This window comes from Gallus gallus, chromosome Z (assembly GCF_016699485.2).
Source record: "Gallus gallus isolate bGalGal1 chromosome Z, bGalGal1.mat.broiler.GRCg7b, whole genome shotgun sequence".
NCBI classification, from domain to species: domain Eukaryota; kingdom Metazoa; phylum Chordata; class Aves; order Galliformes; family Phasianidae; genus Gallus; species Gallus gallus.
Window position 1 is genome coordinate 2,217,597 of NC_052572.1, and position 23,378 is coordinate 2,240,974.

The 23,378-nt window shown below is 45.9% G+C and overlaps 1 protein-coding gene across 1 annotated transcript in view; it reads left to right on the forward strand.

Moving 5' to 3' along the window:
• Positions 1-1,148: 1,148 nt before the first annotated feature.
• Positions 1,149-23,378, forward strand: part of LOXHD1 (lipoxygenase homology domains 1) — a 149,206-nt gene continuing 126,976 nt past the window's right edge. Inside the window, exon 1 of the mRNA XM_025144978.3 lies at positions 1,149-2,890. Coding sequence (XP_025000746.3) covers positions 2,848-2,890 — 43 coding nt within the window. The 5' untranslated portion in view covers positions 1,149-2,847. The remainder of the gene's footprint in view (positions 2,891-23,378) is intronic.

Genomic DNA, 23,378 nt, shown 5'->3' on the forward strand with positions numbered 1-23,378 from the left:
TTCAGGTGAATTTCTCAGTTATTTTGCAGTAGACGTGAACACACTACAGCCATGGAATAAGCTCAGCAACATGACATAATTACAAATGGCATCCTTTTTAGTGTCAATCTGTAGACCAGTAAGTTTCTTTTTCTTTGCATTTCACAGCTCTGGAAAACAGTGTATGAATAAACTTCCTGCTTTGGCTACAGAACTCAAGCCGTTTAAAATACACCGTTGGGTATTTTTTAAGCATAAAGATTCACGTAGTATCCTTTTTATTAACATTAACATGTCTGTAAAGAAGTGTATGCTTTTACAGTGGGTGCTTCAGATGACACTCAAGTAGTTTTGCACTGCATTCTTCTTCAAGACAGGGTTGTTTTGCTTATACTACTGAGGCACTTCGTAAACTGTGTTTATTGTTTTCAATGCGGCAATAGAAAGAGGCAGGCAGATTACAGACTGTGAAGGACATCATTTTGTTAAAGGCTCCAAACGACCCATCCATGAATCACGTAGACCAAGATGGGTCCAGCTGAGTGTTAGTCCTGACTGCCTCTTTCTGAGCCCAATCATAACCATTGCATAAGAAGACTGAATGAGGTTCATCTCAGAGTGTAACTTTTCATCGTTCTTGAGTGGCAAATGAGATCTCTGCCCAGGAGCAAGTGGCTTTGCCCAGTGCTGAGGTCAAGGTCTTGCTCTCTGATAAGCAGCTCCAAGGTGGTGAAGCCCCAACAGAGGGTGGGAACCTGGGCTGCCTCCTTGGCCACAGGTCTTCATTGGCCTGAGCAACGTTAACAAACTGAGCTGTGCATTGCATTTGTGTTCTCAGTTTAGAGATAAAAAAAAAAGGGGGGGGGGGAGAGGAGAGGAAAGATAAGTCTTCAATTCCAAAAAAGGCAATCATACTGAGAGCAATTTTTCTGAGAGAGCATCCTGATGCCTTCCTATCCTATCCTATCCTATCCTATCCTATCCTATCCTATCCTATCCTATCCTATCCTATCCTATCCTATCCTATCCTATCCTATCCTATCCTATCCTATCCTATCCTATCCTATCCTATCCTGTCCTGTCCTGTCCTGTCCTGTCCTGTCCTGTCCTGTCCTGTCCTGTCCTGTCCTACCCTACCCTACTCTACCCTACCTATCCTACCCTACCCGACCTGACCCTACCCTACCCTACCCTACCCTATGCTCTGCATCACTAAGTGGAGACATCACCCAGGCCTGTCTGAGGCCAAGGTTAGGCTTTGTTCTCTCTCAAAGATGACCCCATGTCCTTCAGGAAATCTATTAAATATATATATACGTATATATCTATCAGGCCAACCTTAAACTTGGAGCAGTCTCCTGTTGTGCACAACTACAAAGTGAATATCGAGTTGACCCGCAGCACTGTAATTTAGCAGGGGTATTCATCCCATAGCACCAGCTTGAGTTGCAGAGCAGTCTGTGCTCCTGATAAAGGGCTCTGATATTGGGATGTAATTGCTTTTCTAATATCCATGTATTATTTACACTATGCTACTGTTGCAACCAGTAGCAAACTCCGTCTGACTCCAGACCTGTTGTTATTGTAATGTATTTACTGGAGCAATGCAGGGTCAGACTGATTTCAGTTATTTGGCTGTAAATGACCCAACTGAAACCAATAGTTTCAGTGCTGTAGAACCAGTGAAAGCGAGATCCAAATCAGGACTTGGAGTGTTAATTTACTTTATTGCCATATCCTGACAGATGGTTATTAAGTACTTTAAGTATTAATGCTGCTGCTTTATTTATAACACAGAGATATGTCTTACTGGTTTCTTAGGTATTTCTACAGGAAAAGGTCTTCAAGAGGAAACCGAGGAGGACAGGCAAACAAAAGATGATTGGGTCCGTGGTGAATGAGGCACCATCAGACTACAGAGTTCGATTTTAAGCCTTAAAGGTAGCTCTTCCAAGGACACTGCATGAGATATTGCTTGCTCAGTTTTCCACTTGGCAGGCAGTGATGGCCAGGTCTTCATGAAGTTAAATCCATAATTTTTTATGCAGTATTTTAATTTCAGCAAAATCTTTTCCTTTCCTAGTGCATCTGAGAAGTTGTCACCTGAGGAAGACCTGCAGATGGCGTTTTCAAGCCAAGGTATCTGGATCAGATTTTCCTAAGCCTTCTGCTCTAACCTGATCCTGTTCTTTTTGCAAAGCAGTGAAGTGGCCTCTGGTCCTGTGCAGGTGAAGCTGCCCATCACACACAGCTCCCCCCAGTTAGAAAACACTTGGGACAGAGGTAAAAAATCTGTGCTCCAATAGAGAAAAGTGAGCAAATCTATCAAGAAAAGCAAAGCAATGCCTTGAAGTTTGCTTAACTCCAGTAGTCAGGATGTTCTTAGTTATGTACAATTGATTCCACCAGAAGGAACTGACCTGTGCCTTGAGAATAGGCTCTTACACTGCTGTGTATGGATGTTAGAGGTGGAGTTTTTTTCCTATCTCATACAGAAAGATAAGATGGATACAGTTCATAGCATATGAAGAAACTCAGACTGATCTGAATGGGAGAAACAAAATCACGGATGTGCCCTCTGGTGGCACAGAAACTGGTTAAGGTGCAATTAATACAGCTAGTTATTCCTCATTGTTTTTCCTCCTTTTCCATCTTCCCTCCATCTCTCAGAGGTTGATAGGTTCCTTCTGTCTTCATATTTTTTTAAAGCCCTCATTAACTGTGAAAGGGCTCTCGGCTGACTGCCCTTGGTACATAAATACAGGGGTGAGAGCTGCTGCCCTGCCTCGCCTCCTGGCTACCTCAGGCAGTTCCTCTGCTGGGACATCTGCAGACTTGGGAAGGAAGAGCATCACACGAGCAGCTGCCATGAGGCGTGGAGAGAAACTCCGGTCTGCTGGTGGGTGTGCTGGTAGGGTGGAAATTTTCACTCTCTTTTTTTAAATTTTATTTATTTACTTATTTATTTTTTGTTGGAGGGGGGAGTAGGGGGATGGGGAGAGGGATCATTTAAGCTCCAAACTAGGTTCATCAGGCCCCTTTTCCCTTCCTCCCTCCAGAAGAGAGCCTACAACAATTCGAGGTCTATCCAGAAGTTATAGTGTGACTTTTCTTGCTTCCTGGTGTAATTATGTTCAATAAATTCAAGAAAAGTGGTTAAAAATCACAGCTAAAAAGTTTTGAAGATGGATGCATGCGATGTTTTTCAGTTAGGATAAAACCTGAACTAGCAGCATGTTGGCAGGGGGGGCTCTGTTCTTCAAAGCCACCCCACATTGTCCTCTATGGGTGAAAACAGAGGAGAATGATTGCTGCTTGTTAGCATGGATGGAGGGTATCTGCAGGAATAAGCATGAACTGGAGCAGGTAGGAGCTGAGTCCTGTTTATCCTCCTTTCACAGCTTCACCCTCAAAGGAGCTGAATTGCCTTGAGTTAATAATGGAACTCTAAAAATTTACATGATGATTTGGTAATTTGTGTTTATAATAAGCTTCCCCAAATCCATGTGGATTGTGGGGGCATAGGCTAAGCTACTGCATTAAAAAATAAGAAGTTTATTACTTGATGCTTTAAATGAACTAATGGGGGCTAATAGAGCCCTGAAGATGTGGCCTCAACGATGAGGACTTCAGCTGTGCTGGAAATCCTGGCAATAAATCAAGTGAGGGATGAGGAGCCTCTCATGCTTTATTTCTTTTTATTCATTCACATAGGAAATGATGATTGTGAATCTTAAACATCTCTGTCAAAAGACCAAGGAGAGTTATGTTTTCACAAGTCCTTTATCGACATGTATTTGAATTACTCTACTTTTTATCTTCTCCTAAGAAGATGTTTTTCAAATAGTGGCATCACTTGTCTTTTGTGAGCTGGAGACAAAATACCACTGAGTTTTGGAGCAATGCTCTGCTCTTTGGATGTGTTATTACTAGTGTTAGCCTTGAAATCCCAAACATAGGATCTGGGGTCTGAGGTGTAGGATTGAGCACATTTCAGGTGTGTTGTGTGGATCTTGCATGGAAGATGGAGTCTGTGTGGTGTTGCATGGTCCCAGTTGCTAACTTTCCGTTGTGCATGGGATACTATGGATGGAGGTAGCTGAAATGCTGTACCAAGGGACATGGTTTAGTGGGAAAATACTGGTGGTAGGTGGATGGTTGGACTAGATGATTTTGGAGATCTTTTCCAACCTTGGTGATTCTATGATGATTCTATGAAGGTGTGGGGTGCCATGGGCAGGGGTAGCTGAAGGTATACCATGGGCAGGAATAGCTGAAGATGTAGGGTACCATGGGCAGGGATTGTTGAAGATGTAGGGTGCCATGGGCAGGGATAGCTGAAGGTGTGGGGTACCATGGACAGGGGTAGCTGAAGGTGTACCATGGACAGGGATAGCTGAACGTTTGGGGTGCCTTGGGCGGGGTAGCTGAAGGTGTGGCCATCTGAGGACAGCCCTTGGTTAAAGTTGCAGCAAGTATACTAATGTGTTAAGTATCCAACGTAGAGACTTTTTTTTTTCTTTTCGAATTGATTGCTTGACTTTAAGAGTTCAACACGATGCCATATGTTGCTTGCCAGCTTGAAAGCAGGAAATTTTGGTGGGTATTATATTTATTGGAGACACAGGTATAAATAGAGTGAGCCACATCTCCAGCTCTGCCTAGAGCTCCTTTGGGGTGCGTTGGCTGCGCTGGTGATACCAGCATGTGCCTGAGGCCTTTTCTTAAAAAACACTAGTTGATATCTTGGGGAGTCTTTTTGGAAAACCTTCTGACTTGAAGAATTTACATGAAGTGGGGAGAATTAGCTGTCTTCTGGTTAAACAACAGTGCACAAAGTGGCTGCCTAACCAGCTGCACTTGTGCTGCAAAGAGCATCTCACCCCTTGCAAAAGAGGCAGCGGTGGCCTTCACCCACCATGACAATCAGAGCTGTTTAATTTGGCATAGGCTGCCTCCTCCTGATGGGTTTGCAGTGAAAGAGGTGCTTGATTATTTCAGTGGTTTGAGGAAATGCATCCTCAAGCTCAGTCACAAAGCCACCTTTGAGATGCTGAGGCTGGGAACCGCAGCTGGCCCCAGGGCTGATGGCAGGAAGGACTGGAAGGGGTGGAATTGAAGCTGTTCCCTGGCATAAATAAGTGCCACACATCACACAGGATAGGACACCAGTGTTTGATGATCCTGGTCTTGTGCAGCTTTTTTGTGATGGGAACAGAAATAAATTGCACAAACGCTTCCTCTGCAGCATCTGGGTGCTGGGAAGTCCCCATGCACTCATGCAGTCTGACACTCAATCTCAGCAGGAGTTGCTGCTGAGTCCAGGGCCTGACCCTGTGGCTCTAATTACATGCTTGGAGCTGAACTGCTGCAAAGCTGTTTCCTGAACGGAATGTTTGCCCTTAGAAAACGCTGGGATTTAGGTTGCTTTCAGCTTGCATTTCAGTTCAATTAGCTGGCAGAGCTGATCTCAGAGTGGATTAGGATTGATTTATGACTCCCACACCAGGAATGAGTGGCAGCAGCACTTTCCTCTTCCTCCCCTTCTCATAAAGGTGCTCTCTAATTTATTATTATTATTATTATGTATTATTATTTGTAGCAAATTATTTCATCTGTTTGATATTGTCCCTCTGCCTTGTTCGTTTGTCCTCTGTGTTCTGTGCCCGTTTCAAAGACAGTGCTAGCAGGGCTTTGTGCAGCATTTCCAGCAATGTGGCTTTTCCATGCTGTGAATGTGAAAACCCACCTCTTGTTTTCTACTTGTCATCTGTGGGCCTGATGCAATGGCACAGAGCAGTGAGGAGCTCTGCCAAGGTATCTTCTCTGGGTAACTTTAACCAGGGCTGCAGCAGAATGTGGGGTGGGCTCTCATGTGCTTCTGGCTCCCCACCTACTTTTTATGGAGTGAAGAACCTCTCTGCTGGTCATTAATACACGTGGTGAATGGGAGCAAGCCCACAGTGTGAAAGCAGCTTCGTATCACGTTCTACTGCAGTGGGAGGTGTCCCTGCAGGAGCAGCGTGCAAGGGGCTATGGTGCCCCTGCAAAGGCTTCTATGTCAAGTGTACAAAAGGCTGAGAGTTCAAATGGGAATAATATAAAGCCTGGAAGCAAGCCTTGACCATAATATCTTGAGCACTTTCAATTTTCTTACCTTGTTCTCTGCGCACCAGAACCTTCCTGGACATGAGGAGTCAGTCCTGCTTCAGTCTAGCAGGTGTGGACATTAAACAGAAGGTGCAGGTTGGTGTTAACCTTGTGCTGCTGCCCCCCTGTGCTGTAGCTGAAGTTAGGAGTCATTCTGCTAGCAGGAGGTGGCAAAGCCTGCGTGGTTCTGAAGCAGAGCTTTATCCCTGAAGGAGCCACTGGGTTTGTAGTGACAGAGGGTGATGTGATTTCAGAGTGGGCAGGAAATCAACTGAGCTCAGGAGCGAGATCTGGGGCAGGTTGTCTGTCTGTCTGCTGTCATTACACAACACTCACTGCCACGGGACTGAGAGCACTTTGCAGCTGGGGATGGAGTCCCCTACGGACAATAATGCAGAGGATGCTCAAGGAGGGAGTTCAAGCAACGCAGTGCGTGCTGGGGAGGTGTATTTGCATGCTGACAGCTGCTTAGAGCCACATTCAGATAAGGCATAGCAAGCAGCAGCTCCTGCAGGAAATAACCAGATCAGCTCTGACAGCCTAGGAGTAAATCCGCGGCACAGACAGATAAGGGGCATTAATATTTCCTGTGCTGGGCCTGGATACTGTAACTCACAGAGCTTTTCTATTTTTGTGTCAGCGTGATAGAAAGTTCTGTATTTATTGTGTTATCAGGGCGAGTTCAGCTGCAATTATTTTGCTTTTATCCCTTCCCAGACACGCGCATGTACACTTGCCCTCTTGTTTCTTGGCAGCTTCCAACAATGCCTCTAATCCTCCTTGGCAGAAATCTTCAGAACTAAATCTTTCAGCAAAAAATAAAGTAAAATAAAATAAAGTAAAGTAAAGTAAGATAAAATAAAACAAAACCAATTCAGGTGATATTCCCCCCCCCCCCCCCCTTCCATTCCTGCAATGGCCATCAAAATAAATGAATAAATAACAATTTAAGTGAACAAACTCTGCCCGAAAGTTGACTTTCTTTCAGTGCCTGCTCAGTTTGTGCTCTGCAGACCCTTATTGCTGTGAGATAAGGATCCCTGGGAGGAGGAGAGATAGCAATGCCACCTGGCTGACTCAGATTTATGGTGAATGAGAGTAATAAACCCACTCAGCTCATGTGCATGTAAGCAGACCGCTTGAAATCCTCTGTCACTGTTTGGGTGGGTTTTGTGGGATTGATAGCACATGCAATCTGCAAAATCTGTTCTCTGGTTTCCTTCTAACATGAGGCCTTGGAAATCCAGTCTTTACTTCCGTCACAAGGAAATCCAGCCTTTACCTCTGTCACAAGCTTTTGGGGGGATTATTAGTGTTTGAAAGGGTGAAACGATGAAGAGAAGGCACTTATTTATACCACATTGCAAAAAGACTTTCATGTGGCTGATGTTTAGCCTTCCCTCTTTGTCTGCACAGAGCTGCTAATTGTGGGCTTAGGGTGAGGGCTGGGATTTAGATGAAAGTCGTCGTGTAGCTTTGGGTGCTAGCAGATGTTTGTGAAGTATTTGTGCAGCTTTGGACTCCTTTGTAGGATGTTTGACAGCTGCCTGCCTGGTGCCAGGGATGAGATGTTACCTTCCCCCCCAGGAAGACCACCTGCACAGAAATAAGGGAAGAACTCGTGCATACTGGAGAACAGTGGGAATATCTGATGGGCAGGAAGTAATCTTTCTGAGTGCACACAGAATCTTGATTTCATTAGTAGTTCTACACCTGGATTTGGGAAAACCACAGTATCCTGTGAAATTTCTTGGGTGAGATTCATCCCTGGGCATGGAGACCTCATTCACTTAGAATCACAGAATCATGAAGGTTGGAGAAGACCTCCAAGATCCCCAAGCCCACCCCATCCCCACCATGCCCACTGACCATGTCCCCATGTGCCACATCTCCATGGTTCCTGAACACCTCCAAGGATGGGTTCTCCATCATCACCCTGAGCAGCCTGTGCCAGTGCCTGACAGCTCTTTCTGAGAAGAAGTTATTCCTCATATCCAATCAGAACTTCCACAACCCAGGCAGAGTTTTGGGGTGGGAAGCTAAGGTATAGACACCTAGAGGACACGTTTTGGGTCACCTGGTCAGGAAGTGATAAGCAATCAGTTATCTCCAAAATATGGAGAATGCAGCATCAGAAAGGACCATACACATGGCAAAGTCCAGGAAGTTGGGTTGCAGCAGGTCCAGAGGAGGGCCATGGAGATGCTCAGAGGTCTGGAGTACCTCTCCCATGAAGGCAAACTGAGGTAGCTGTTCAATGTGGACAAGAAAAGGCTCCAGGAAGACCTTGTTTCAGCCTTCTATTACTTGAAGGGAGCAGTGAAGGTAATGCAATCAGGAGGTGTTCTCAACTCAACTGTGACCTGCTGGGTAATCTTGGCCATGCTTCTGCTCTTGTCCTGTCAACCCTATGTCTCCTTCTGTACAAAGCCTCTAGGGAAAGAGCTTGTCTTCTCCATGTTGTTATTGCAGCGTTTGTCAAAGCAGGGACCAATCTCAACTGGGAACACTGATGTCACTGAAGAGCAAACACAAAATAAAAACATTTTTTCCCCTCATTTTCTGGGAAAAGGCTATACAGAGTCTTGTCAGATGATGGCTATAATGAGGGTCAGAAATGGTGAAGCAGCATTTGCAGCATGTGATGTTATCCAGCTGCTCTGCATTGGTAAAGCAGAGATGTGCCCAGCATCCCTGCTCAAATCAGAGAGTGCACAGGGATGCTAAGAAACAGGCTTTGGGAGGTTGTAGGTGTGCAGGAGGGGAAATCAATGATAGTTACATAGCTGATCTGGCAGTATCTGAAGAGCTGGGTATTTGATACCTGCCTTTATTGAGTTTGATTCTCATCCTACTGCAAAGGATGCAAAGGTAGTGTACAGAATTGGCACATTTGCAGCCATTGACATCCCCATTGTCAACAACAAGCAATGTACTGTGGACTGTAATCATTGCTGCTGTTCTGGTCTCAGATAAATGAGTCTGGTATTGAGATGTCAGTTTGGTTCTCAGAAATTTAACTCTGAGGTTAGAGGATGTGCACTGGGGTCGACGTGCTTGCTGTCAGTACACCACGATGGCCCTGAGCTTTGCAGAAACTTCGTCCTGCTGAGCAGTGTCAACAATCACAGAATCATTAAGGTTGGAAAAGTCCTCTGTGGTCATAGAATCATAGAATCCTTAGAGTTGGAAGGGATCGCTGAAGGCCATCTAGTCTACCCAGTACTGCACACTAAACCATGCCCCCTAAGTACCTCATCTCCATGGTTCTTGAAGATCTCCAGGGAGAGTGATTCCACCACCACCCGGGGCAGCCTGTGCCAGTGCCTGTCCGCTCTTTGGAAGAAGAAATCATTCCTAATATCCAACCCAAACCTCTAATGCAACTTAAGTCCGTTCCCTCTTGTCCTGTTGCTATTACTTGGGACAGAGGCTGACCTCCTCCTCACCACAACCTCCTTTCATGAGGTTGTGGTCCTCCTTTCATGAGAAGGTGATGTGGTCTCCCCTGAGCCTCCTCTACTCCAGACTGAACACTCCAAGCTCCCTCAGCTGCTCCTCATAGCACTGTGCTCCAGACCCCTCACAGCTCCACTGCTCCTCTCTGGACACGCTGCAGGGCCTCATTGTCTTTCATGTAGTGAGGGGCCCAACACTGAACACACCAGACCTGCGTACTTTACCCAGCCAAGCCACGGGCTACAGCTAATCCAGGAGAACACTGTGGCAGACAGTGTCAAAGGCTTTGCTGAAGTCTAGGTAGACTACATCAACAGCCTTTCCCTCATCCAGCAGGGGGGGTCACTCGTTCATAGAAGGAGATGGGGTTGGTTAAGTAGGACCTGCTCTTCATGAGCTCATGTTGACTGGGCCGTGTGATGTCCATCAAGATGATCTGTTCCATAACAGTGAGACTGCCTGCGCTGGCAGCGCTGAATTCTCTTTGGGATGGCACTGTTTGTATCAAATATTAAATGCCCTTAAGCCTCTGCACAGGCCACTGAACCAAAATAAAAATTAACAGCAGTTGTTTTTTCAGTTCTGCAGTTTTTAAGTAAACCGAGCTGTGGGAACATCTGTTACCTTTGGTTTTAATTTAGTGCATAATAGCTTTCATCGTAATAAATGATGTTGTGCGATTTGGGTGTAATTTTGATTTGTCGGGAAGTTCACAGCCGGATCAGTGTGGTTAATAGCAGTTCTGCAATCAGCCTCGCTATGTGTCACATCAGAGCAGCCATTACTGCATTTTAAAAGGCGGAATTACTGTGTTGTTTGTATTAAATCTTAATGCCGTTTTGGATAACAGTAATGTTTTCCCTTGGAGGTAAGCGCAGAATAGAGTTTGTGTTCCTGAATATAAAAACCAGACGGGGTTTCAGTGAGATTGCCTGAATTCAGGCAATTTTAGAGATGTTAGATGTATCCAAAAGTAATTTCAGACCTGTCTGAAATGAAAGAATACATTTTCTCCGCTGGATGTATTGTTACGGTGGAGTCCTTTTTATGAGTTATGAGAGGTTAATGGTGTGCTGTCATGTTAATTACAGAAAATAATGTACTTTCACAGCTGACCTTTTTAGAGAAGACAGCAAAGGTTTACATTTCTCTGTGCCTGGAAGAAGAATGGGAAATGCCTCGTGTTGGCTTGTTTTGGGCAGCCCCTTTCCCAGTGACCACTGCAGCATGGCGAGAACATCATCCTGGGAATGTGGGATTATGTGTGTTGCCAAAGGAAGTGGTCCGTGTATGTTTCCAATACGTCTGGAAGACAACTAGACATGCACAGCAAAAATAACTGAGCCTAGTTCTCTCCGTCACTCCTATGTTCATGGGGGCAAGAATATTGTCCTATTATTCCATGTTTCTCCCAACACAGCGCAAATGGGACAACTCTTGGCAGGGACAACTGACCCAGTAGCCCTGTGTATTTAATGATGCAAACAGACCTGCAGACTTTAAATAATTTTTGCAGCTCTTGGTTAAATCAAAATTTCACAGGCATCAGTGTGTTTTAGAGGAATGCTATTTGGATTTCATTTGCTTGTAATTTCCCTCTGAAAATTCCAGGCCCTTAGTTGCTTTATTTTTTCATTCTCTGCAATTAAGAACCTGTTTGGCCAATGAAGCCTTTGCTCTGCCAGATCATCTTGGCCCCTGGCATCACTGTTGAGCTGGAAGAGCTTTCCCATCTCCCCCAGGTGACGCTGACAGCAATAGTTATAATGGACTCATTTGGATAATTCAGTACTTGCTTGGCATATCTGGTTTCTCTGGTGACACTCTGACATTCATGCTTGACTTCTCCACCTCTCAGATAATAAATGAAAGAGGTTTCACCTTGTTGGCAGCACTGGCTTTTGGCCCAGTATCTTTCCTGACATTGAGTAGCTGAGAAATTAAATTACCTAGTTACCTGGCCAGATCCCTAATGGATGCCATTAATTACTGCTTTTCAGAGAAGTTGTTTTTATTCTTAATCCATGTGAGAATTGCTTCCCTTGGTCTACCATAGCAGATCCCTCCCTTTCCCCATCTTCTCTGATCTCCAGTCTTCCGTGAGATACTGCTAAGGCTGGCAGTTGGTGTTTTCTGCACTCCTAACCTCGTATCCCACAGCCAAAATGAAAATCCTTTTTGTGTTGTGGGCTGATTTGTTGTCTGTTTGTTTGCTTTTCTGTGTCTTAGCCTAATGCTGCTCCGCTACTGATGTAGCATGCTCATCATTACATCTATTTCCTTCCTTTAAATGAGAAGGGGAGTTCAGGTGAATTGCTTTGCAGAAGGACTGTGCATCTCAGTGCTCCTTAAGCATGCCTTTTATTTGCAACTTGTTTTCATGGCACTTCTCAGGGGAAGATCTACTCCCGAGAGCAGTCAGGTTAATGAGAATCATACAACATTCCGAGCAAGAAGGAGCCCAGAGAGAACACTGAGTCCAACCCCTGTCCCCACACAGCACCACTCAACCCCCCTGTCTGAGAGTGGAGATGGATGAAAATGCAGCACTGTCCTTGGTGGGAGTTAGCTGGAAAGCACGAGTCTGATGCCCTTCCTCTCGTTAAATCTCGCCAGTGGAATTGGAAGCCCTCTGTACAAATGGGCATGGGGCTGCCAGACCAAGTTGGGAAGAAGCATGAAATTCATGGCTCTTAGAGGCCAGGGATGGCTTTGGTTGGCTTTGGTTCTTTGTGATGGAGAAAGGTGGTTGAGAAAGAAGATAAGAACTAGGGTGATGGCACTGGGTTGCTTGTGGTGTCCATCTGCAGCCATGTGGACGAAGGCAGCAGTGATTTGCTCTGTGCCACTGGGATGGGAATAAAGCTCTTGGGTTTGCTTGGATCTGCTCTGCATCATGTAGGGCTTCAAGCAGTGTTCGCTTCTACTGACCTCATCGCTTCTATTCATGCTTTAAATCTCACTGTGCTCAATACGTTGCAAAACTGAACACTTTTGTCTGGATATCACTGTTTTTTTGCTGATGTTCTTGTCACTTAGTCATGCCTATTGCTTCTGATTCTCATCTATGATACTTTTCATTGATGGAGAGAAAAGTATTTCAGAGAACAAGATGGAACAGGTTGCCCAGAGAGGTGGCGGTGCCCCGTCCCTAGAGATACCCAAGGTCAGGCTGGATGGGCTCTGAGCACTGATGGAGCTGTGGGCATCCCTGTGCACTGCAGGGAGTTGAATTAGGTGGCCTTTAAGAGTACCTTCCAACTCACATCGTCCTGTGATTCTAAAGTGGATGTGTTAAGAAAAGCTGGGTTTTATAGCTTTCTGGCAAAAAAGATAGGTCAAAGTTTCAGATAGGTTGATTTCTTTCTGGGGAAAACCTTAAAACAACTTCAATGAAAGCTGGAGTACAGTAGGCTGTGAAAGAGCTGAGTATGCCATACAGAAGTGGTCAGTGCTCAGCTCTCTTCCCAGTTTTGGTGGTCAGATTGATTTGTCCTATGGTCAAAAAGAACAGAGGAATGAGACATGTTGAGGCTGAATCTCTCATTCTTTTGGAATCAGCAGGGCTCAAACTATGAGTCTTAAAGGCAAACTTCCTTCAGCAGGGGATCATCTACGATAGCAGTAATTGTGCAGCCAGCCCTTATAAAGGCATTACTACAACTGGGATAAATAGGATTAAAGCCCTATAAGCAGTTTATCCAGCTGGTGATCTGGTCTCTTGTGCATCTGTGTGCATGTGAAACTCCTGGTCTCTGCAGGGCTTATTTTCTTACCGTTTTGCTAAAAGGCATTTGGAGAAGCAGGTGAAAACATGGTCAGGTCCTTTCCCCTCTTCTCTCATTGCAGAACACCCGAACAAGGTGACTGGGATTACGTTCTTCCCAATCCCATGCTGCACATCTCCTTCAGTACTCGGGTTTGTCTCACCAGTGAGACCCCTTTTGTCTATGCAAAAGAGCTTCAAACTGAGTTTTTTGTTGTATTTGTTGAGTACACCCTGGCTTAGCTTGACTTTCTTAGGACACACGATATGCTGCAACCACGTTTCAATCTGTTTTAATGGTGGCTAGCTGACTCTTAGCTGGGCTTAACCCCTGTGAATTAAACCCTTAGGAGTGCACATCTTTCACCAGCGCTGCACACTCGTTCAGTTACTTCCACCAGATCTGTCTAAAGCATTTCCACCAGGCTTCTGCTAATGGAGCATCCCTGTCGGCTAAGCCCCGTGCTACCAGCAGAGGCCGTCGTGCCCATACGCTTGAAGGCAGCGAGCTCCCACCGCAGCCCACGGCCACGTTAAACCTCTCCCTCCTGCCTCTGGGATGGCTCGGGGTCATAACGCAGCATCCCAAACCGCCCCTCGGTGAGCTGATGGGATGGCAGCGCAGATAAGGATTTTGCTGTTATTTCAGTGTAAGGAGGGAAAAAGAAAAAAAGAAAAAAAAAAAACCCACAAGAGTGAGTAGTCAGCTGGGCCTGGAAGGAGAGGCAGAACTCTGAGCGGACACTGTGATGTATGATTGAATCTGCCATGGTTGGTGCTGCAGCACCAGCAAGGGACCCCCCAGCACCTCCTCTCTCCAGTCCCATCTACACGGAAGGGAAAGGAAATGGCTGCATTATAGGAAACCTTTGGTATTTATTTCTGCGTTTGTTTTCCAAAGGAGATTATGCTCTGTGTGTGCGTGCTGTATGTCCATAGCACACTGTGCTGCTGCTCCACTGCCATCACATGCTCAGAAAATAAAACCCAGCGGTGTGGTTGCAGCTGTGGCTGTGGCTGCAACGCTGCCTTGAGCCCTGGGGCTGGCTGGCGCTGAGCATCTCTTCACCTCCATCCTCACTGTGTGTATGGGTAACCAAAAGAACAGCTGAATGTAAACCCTTTTCCTTTAAATGAACCCACAACAGTGCACTGAGCATAACAGACCCTAAGAGCAGATCTGAGTGTATTGGAAAGTAACCTCTCCTGAAGCAAGAGGCATCACTGTGTGTCTGCCTTGGAACAATCCTGCTTTGGGGTGTGGGATTCCTTGGTGTGATGCCTGGTTAGAGGGCAGCTGGAAAGGGATGAGCCCGATTCTGACTAAATAGGCTGCAGCATGTCTGCAATTCAGCTGTGACTCTGAGCTCACGGCGCTCCGGTGACTTTTGGTCTGCCTTTTGGGGATGGGGATTCGGGGGAACGCACAGTGAGAATCCAACCCAGTGTAAATACTGGTGACAGTTGTAACTAATGGTCCTCACCAATAGCCTGGTTGCTTTCCCGTAGTTCTTTACACACCAGTAAATCCCATTGTTCTTCTCCCAGCTGTTATTCACCCCAAGAACAAAAGCAAGCCGGAGCTTTCTCGGCGCATCTCTTGAAATAAAACAACAGAAGAAGGAAGCATATGGAGCAAAGCCTGAATGAGACGTGGAAAATCCCTCTTCTCCCCCTGGTCCCCATCACTTTAGCTCATTGGATAAGAGGCTTTTTCCTGACTTCTACCTGAGGTCTTGCTCTGCTGCAGAAGGAAGGAACCTGTGATGCTCGGAGAAGCTCAGAGAGACGTCTCCCACTGGAGCAGCTCTTCTTTGGGTCCTGTGGTGTTCAGCTGGTGCTTCTAGCACCTTGGACGTGCCTCTTCCCATCACCCTGCACATTAAACTGGGGACCCCTGTGTCTGCAGCCAGGGCTTCATCTCCAGGTGGTGCTGCAGCAAAGGGTAGCATCAGCCTGAGGATGTTCTTAGAAATGCCCCGGGGCACCCTAAAACTTGTGTTAAACCTCTCAGTGTGGGAGGAAATGGTATTGCTTCCTCCTGCAACAGACCTGCTGCTGCAGACAGGTAACTTACTATGGGAGGGACAAGGAGATAATATTACAGAAGGTATTTTTAGGCTGGGAAGGAGCAGTCCTACAGCTGGATTGCATGCCCTGAGTAATTACAGCAGTGCCTTTTGGCCTGAGAAGTTTGTGCTGTCAGCATTTTGCTGCACAGAGCTGGAGCCACTCAGAGCAGCAGCGTGCAGGGATGTGGTTTGATGAAGTGTTTACCTTGTGGAAGTATAACAGAGAGATGAGCTTTGCTTTTCTCAGAGGTCCCATGATTCTTCTTCTTTTTTTTTTTTTTTTTCCTGAAAACTTGTTTTTTTGGTGTTCTTCTTTTTTCCTCTTCTTTGGAAAGGTTGCCTCTTCTGAGACCAGCAGCCCTCTGGTCTCCACTGTGCTGTCCATCATATGCATATATCAGAAGCACCCTGGACAGGAGCTCCATGTGCTTTCCCCCTGCTTTCCAGATAACACAGATCCAGAAATAGGCCCCAGGATTTCAGCAAGAGAAAGTTATCTTTTGAGGAAGGGCAGTGCTTCCCCCTCCCCCCCCCCTTCTTTATGTGATTTTCAGACCTTGGAAAAGCCATGCTTCTGTTTCATCTCAAACCTGTGTTTAACCTACTTGGAATCTGTCCCTGAATAATTTGCTTTATCATGTTAAATAGAAACATTTCCACTCAGTAACAGAGGCCATGAAAGATAAGGTGCATTTTTAAAAAATTATTGTTCACTTTAAATTGCTGCAAACTGCTGCCTGATGGGCACCTGCTGCTGGGGAGGGGAGGGACTGACTGTTGCCCTCTGGGCCAATGCTCTCCATCAGCTCTTGGCTGAAGCCATGCTCCTGCTGTCCTACTCATAGAATCATTAAGATTGGAAGAGACCTTCAAGATCCCTCAAGCCCAAACCCAGCCTGCCCACCGTGCCCACTGCCCCTGTCTCCATGTGCCACATCTCCATGGTTCCTGAACACCTCCAGGCATGAGGGGTCCTCCACTTCCCTGGCAGCCTGTGCCAGTGCCTGATCACTCATGCTGCACATCCTACCATTAAAACACCTTTTCCTCATGCTCCTGACAATCCAGCCTTGATGCTGTTCCTCCTTCAAAGCTGGCAGATGGAAACCCCAATATTTGTGTAAGAGGACTTTCAAATTTCATGCATTGGAGGCTTAGCATGGCTAAACCCTCTGGTATATCATGTAGTACTTACCAAGATGTCAGTCTGGGCTGCAAACCACCCAGCACATCACCTTTTAATTCACCATTTGAGGAATTTTTTTTTCTGTTGTTTTTTTTCTTTTTCTATCCTTTTTTTGCTGTCAAGTTCCCACTCCTGACTGCAGCTGAGATTGACTTGGTCTTGTGTTGGTCCTTCCCTTCCCTGCTCTGAGAGAGAAAGCAGCTGGAGCTGCACACCAACCACTGCTGTACGTGCTAGATATTAGGTGAGCTTGATGCTGATGCCCTCAGGTTCTGGGATGAATTGTGCTCCAATGCCCTTCCAACCATCATAGAATCATAGAGTTGTTTGAGTTGGAAGGGACTCTTAGAGGCCATCTGGTCCAACTCTATGCAATGAACAGGGACACCAACAGCTCCATCAGGTGCTCGGAGCCCATCCAGCCAGACCTTGGGTTGTCCAGGGATGGGCACATCATCATGTTGCATGATCCACATCATCATGTTGCATCATTTGTTTTTTCCTTTTCTGCATCTCTCTCACCTCGGTGTTTGCATGTGAGAAATGCCAGATTCCTATGCTCACGCTTGTGTTCACTTATTAATCTGAGCTTTATTTCTCCTTGGCTGGCAAAAAGAGGCCATTTTAAGGACAACTTATGCAAAAGCTACACAGTGTTTTCTTCTACATGTTGTATTTATTTTACTGAACACTGATTTTTCATTTGGCTGGAAGTATGGCTTGATTTCTGGCAGATGGATGCAGGAATGAGTTGCTGATGCTATGGATGTCTCCTGACAGAGATCCTGGAGATATTCATGATTTCTGGTCACAGAAAATCCATGTAAAGCTGAGACCTCCGCTGTCAGTAAGGCGATCCTGACACTATGAATAATGGAGAGGAAATGCAGACCAGCGCGGTATAGTTGCTCGATTGGGTCTCCTTTTTCACCTGCCCATCTGCCTTATAACCACATGACAACCTTGAGTAAATTTTCATGAGGGTTCTGAAGCTGCTGCAGGTTGGGAGGAGGAGGAGTGCCTTTGTTCTTGCTGGCACATGGAGAGGAGAAGCAAACTGGACCATGTGTCCTCATCCAACCCATTTTCCAAAGAGCAACAACTGTGAATAGTATGTACTGATAAGGTAGAGTCAGACGGTCAACTGACCTGGAGCAACACTGAAAACAGAAGAATGGTCTCAGCTCAGCCCAATGAATAAATCATAATAGCCAAAAAGGAGAAAATCCAAATACAGAGAGAGAGAGAGAGAAGGGAAAGAAGGGGAAAGTGCCTCAGTCAAGGAGGTGAAGGAAGGCAGAAGTCAGGAGGTGAGCTGTTGGGTTGGGAAGGACTCCAGGACAGATGGACAGATGGTGAGACGTGGAGCAGAGAGGACGCTGAAACAAGAGCAGCCCATCCCCAGGCAGAGGGAGGAGTATTAAGGACTTTGGTAATAGGTAAAGTCACCAGGAGAGGTGGCAAAATTTGGGTTGTGGGAATCCTGGTGCATTGTTTAAAGTGTAGGGGTGAAAAACAATGCCATGAAAGAGACCAAAAAGAATAAGGCAGAAGAAGAGGAGGAGGAAGAGGAGGAAGAGGAGGAGGAGAACGAGGAGGTGGTGGAAGACGTAGTGGAGGAGGCAGTGGAAGAAGATGGGGAAGACGAAAGCCAGCAGAAAAAGAGCAAAAAGAAATCAAAGTCTGAGGACTCAGAGGATGATGGGGAAGTGAAGAAGAAGAAAAAGAAGAAGAAGAAAACCAAGAGAAAAGAGTACAGCAGTGAGGAGGAGGATGACTATGAGCGCAGAAAGAAAAAGAAGAAAAAAGGCAAAAAGAGCAAAGAAAAGAAGAAAAAGAAAGGTGACAAGTCCAAGAAAGGAAAGAAAGAGGACAATTTCCTGGAGCTGTATGAACAGGAGCTTCGTGACTATCATTCAGACTCCTCCAATGCAACAGAGGATGAGTACAACAAAAAGAAAGGTCAGCTCCATCGTTTCCCATTTCCCCCCTTGTGCACTTCAGATATCCATCTTGGGGCCCTTCCTGGGAGTGCAGGCTCTTGTCTTTCCTTTGTTGGGAATGCTTCTAACTAAATGAGAATTTTTACCATGTGAAATGATGCTGACAGATTGTCTGTCTCCAGTTTATGAAGTGGCTTTGCTGTGTGCATGGTACTGCTGTAATTACATTCTCCTAATTAACAGTATTTGTATTGTGGTGCTATTGGGAAGCTGGATCAGCAGTCGGACTCCCCTGTGTAAGCAGGGTACGTGGCCAAGGCACACGCTCCTGCTCATGCATTTGCAGCAGGAGAGTGCTGGTTATCCCAGCAACCAGACTGGGCAGGCAGTGGAGTGCTTAGGACTGATGTAACAGCAAGAGACTCAGCACATGGTCCCTCTGGCTGTTGTGAGTAACCAAGTAAGGTGGAGAATTACTGCTAATCACATCTAAACATGAATATTGTGCCCGCACAATAATTAGCCCACATGCTCTGAGTACTTTATGTCAATGTATGGTGAGTTGTGCAGTGAATTAGGGTTTAGGTGATGTGCTCCATTTTGTTTGAAGACCGTGGTCTGGAGAAAGGTTGTATCCATCAGCCACGCTGTGTGTAGATAACTCCTGGAAAAAGGCTGCATTTGAACACTTTATCTACAGGATAGCAGCTAGTAATCCTCCTAAAGCAAACCTGCTGTTCTGGGGTCGAGAAGCAAGGAATGAGCAAGGCCAGAAGTAACGAGGCATGGTATTGCTCCATAATTAGGGAAAGCCCTGGGTATGGAGCACCATGGTGCTCCCAAGCACAGCAGGGTCATCTCCTGACCAAGGGTGGGCAGCAAAGGGGTAATGGGCTGCTGGGGGGTGACATTGACTGCCCTTTCCCCATGCAGCTTGGTGCGTCTGGGGCAAGATGCTTAACTTCTTAGATGGGTTTCCCTGTTGGCTAATTAGTGTAATAATAAATCTTGTACATGGTAACTCAAAGAACTGAGCGTACCTCACACCAGTGGTGTGGTTATAGGTTAACTCAAACTGATGAGTTCCATAGCGTGCTGTATGGCTGTTCTGGGGAAAGAAAAATGGCTCCAATGGCTGTTCAGGCCATACACATAACTTGCCTCATTAGTGATGGCTCTTGGAGGGAAGAGATCTCTTCTCATACTGCCATTATTTTACTTTACATTCCTTTTATAGTAGAGGAAGAACAGCTCACACTCCGTGCAAAGAGAAGTTCCAGCAAATTATTTGCAACAATTTCTCATGGTCTTCTTCCTAGTCTGTCAACAATTTATGCAGGGAAGGTAATAGCTTGTGGTTGAAAACAGTGAAAAAGGAACCAGACAGGGACTGGATTCCCACAGGCTCCATCAGAAATTAAAAACCTAAGGCATAACCTGCAACATTGATTGTCGTGACAGCCTCAGGAATCCCAAGAAGCTTTTCAACCCCAAGAAGACTTTGTCCCAACAGTTAATCAGTGGTTGTTACCTTAATCAGGACTCCTTCAGCTGTGGCTGGATCTTACCCCCTCATTTTCCAGAAATTTATGGAAATCAGTGCACATATACAAGAGAGAAGAAATAGAGAGCAGAGAGGGGAGAAAAACACTGGGTAGGATATAGGCTAACAATGAGCTGCTGAGGTTTGCCATCAGTGAAAACCCGATGTTTTGCAGAAAACCCAAAAGTTTATGAGCAGACCCAGGTTTCAGGTTGGATACTAGGAAAAATTCATTCTCAGAAAGAGCAGTGATGCATTGGCACAGACTGCTGATGGAGGTGGTGGAGTCTTTGTCCCTGGGGGTGTTCAGGAACCATGGAGATGTGGCACTTGGGAACATGGGCAGTGGACATGGTGGGTTGGGTTGGGCTTGGGCTTGGGGATCTTGGAGGTCTCTTCCAACCTTAATGATTCTATGAAACACCAGCTGCTGTGTTCTCTTCTTGAGGCTCTTGCCTTTGCCAAGCACAGTGCTGTTGATTTTGCATTTTTAATCAAAGTAAATTTCTGCTTTTTCCTGACTTGGTCCTGGAGGTCACCGCCGTTTTCCTTCCAAAGGACTGAAGGAACCGATGTTGGTCAGCTCCTGAGAAATGTATAACCACTGCAAAAGCTTCTCTAAAGCACCGGAGATTTTGGCTGCCTTTGGAACTGGTGAATATTCAGTAGAGATGAATTTCAGTCCTTGAGCCACGATTCCTTTTGTTCTAAGAAGGGAGGTGTAAATGTTTTATAAGTAGGGAGCTGATGGTGTCTGTGTCATCTGATGTCCCCTTTATCTTACTGCATTAGCAAGAAGGAGAAGGGATTCCCTCCACCTTTGTCACAGTCAGCTGATGACTGAGGAACAAGGGGAATCTGGCTCCTGGAGACAGGGAAACAAAAGATATAAAGTGACTGGGTGTCAGCGTGGAAATCATAGCAGACAGCAGGCATTTCTAAGCAAACTGCAGCTCTTGTCCATTCCTGTGTTCCTACTGTAAACTAGGATGGCTATTAAGTATTTGCCAGGTTTCTTCTACCATACATCTTCAGCTGCAGCTCTCCTGTGCTGGGCCAGTGTCAACTGTTGCTGGCTTGGACCCTCTTGAGGCTTCTCTGTTCGCAGAATTGTCACTGAACGCTCTAGTCTGGGTCTTAGTATTGATAATCTTTTCTTTTTCTGTATTTTTTTTTCCTTTTTTTTCCCCCCCCTCGTTTGTTTCTCCCAGCAGAATTTAAGGAGTGCATGTCATCCCTGTAGAGCAACAGACTCTCGTGCTCCTTCGGTGACTGCAATGAAGGGCTACACAGCAAAAGCATTCAGGACAGGCACTGTTTATTGCTGAGTTCCCTTTAATTTAGGAGCAGAACGGAGGAGGAAAGCAAGTGCTGTGTGATGTCTGGCTCTCTCTGTGCTATATTCAGAACCAGAGATGTACCACATTCCTCTATGACAGAGGATCAGCAGTTGCAGAATCTCCTCATCTATGCCTGCACCTACTGGTCTTCCCAAAGCGAGGCCTTCTTAGGCTTTGGTTAATACTCCAAATTGGAATCTTCCTTGGAAGACAGACTTTCCAGCTTGCTGGAAAACACTTTTTTCTCCTCACTGCTAAAATGAGTTCTGGTTTTGGGTGCAAAGCACTCAGAAGAATGTAGTACTGGTGGCAGCTGATGGCTGGTGTTCCAGTGGAACGTGCCAAGCTTGCTGCTGGAAGGACCTGACATTTCACCCATCCTGAAGATTGCACTTGTTTGAATCTCAGTGTTTTCAAGTTTAGATCAGTTGTAAAGTCTGTTGGATGAGTACCCCCAGGAGCTATCAGGTTGCGTGACAAACAAGCCAGTATCAAACTACCCCTAATAGTCTGGTCTGTGAAGTGTTAGGAGTATTGGCACTTGTTCCCCCAGCACAAGAACAGCCCCAAGCATATGCAGAACCCACCCCTGTTACATGTGTACAATGCATCGGGATGGCTTTGCCCAGCTGACAGCCCCAAAACAGCACTGAGGAGCAGCTGTGGGTGCCAGGTGCCCCATGCAGCTGATGTGCCAGCTGGTGCCTGTAAAACCACCAGCACCAGGGCTGCAGCTTGCAAGCACTGCTGCTCTCCTCTCCCTTGAAGTATTGAAATGTGAACAATGTGGCAAGCTTACTTTCATAACCTTCATTATCTGTAGGCGTTGTTTTGGTGGAATATTTGGCTTTTTGGACATTAATGGAGAGGACTTGCTGAAGAGAAGCTGAGCAGAATGTCAGTGGGAAGCCTTTGTACTTAGACTGATGTATTCAAGTCTAGAAGCATGCCCTCCAACCCTCATGTCCCACCGGCCTTTTTGTCCTGTCCCTGGGCACTTGGACTACTATCTGAACACTCTGCTATTAAAAAGGCAGAACTGTCCCAGTCTAGATGGAAAGCCCAAGCAGAAAATTGTGGTATAAGGCACTAAGCAGCGAGGGAACCAGAGCAAACTAAATTTCATTCCGGGTGTGATGAGTCCCTGTGCAGCCCCACATGGGGTGGTTCATCTGTCTGAGCATTACCAGCAACACTCTGGTAATACTTAAGAAGAGCATTCAAATTAACTGTGGGTTTTGCTGATGGATTCATATGCATTGCAAGTCCCGCTGTGCAGATATCACAGAGCGGTGGTTCAGGGGTGGGAAAGCCATCATTTCTACCAACTTGAGTTCAATTTATTATTTTTTTATATTATTTTTTAAAGTGCCGTTTGGAGAGTAGCAACTGTCTTTCATGAATGATTAAGTCAAAGTATTATGATTAATTCATAATGACACCTAACAATGTGCTTGTAAATATAGGTAACACATGCTGCTTGTATTCACAACAAGCTGCTGGCAGGTTCCAGCCCCTCCTTATTCAAAGCATCAACACCAGCTGGAAGGTGCAGCATCCCATCCTCCAGTGCCTCTGGACCATGGGAGACATTAAAGGGGACCTCTTGTGAAATTACCCTTCCTGCTATGTTCAGGATATTGGGGAGCAGAGCTGGCAACAAGGAGAGCACTTCTTGGTCTCAGTTGTCCTGCTGCCTGGACAGCAAGAAGAAAGTGGGGCCATCGTCAGGATCTGGTCCTGGAGAAAAGGGACAAGTGGTGGGGAAATGCTTCCATTGCACTCTGCGGATGCAGTTCTCTGCTGCAAACTTTGCTTTATAGATAAAATCCATATCATGTTTTTATCTAGGCTGCATTATTATTTTCCACTGCTGTCCTCAGTCATGGTTCAGAGAAACCCCATGTCCTGGCCAGCCCTCCCTGCCCCCAAAGACAATG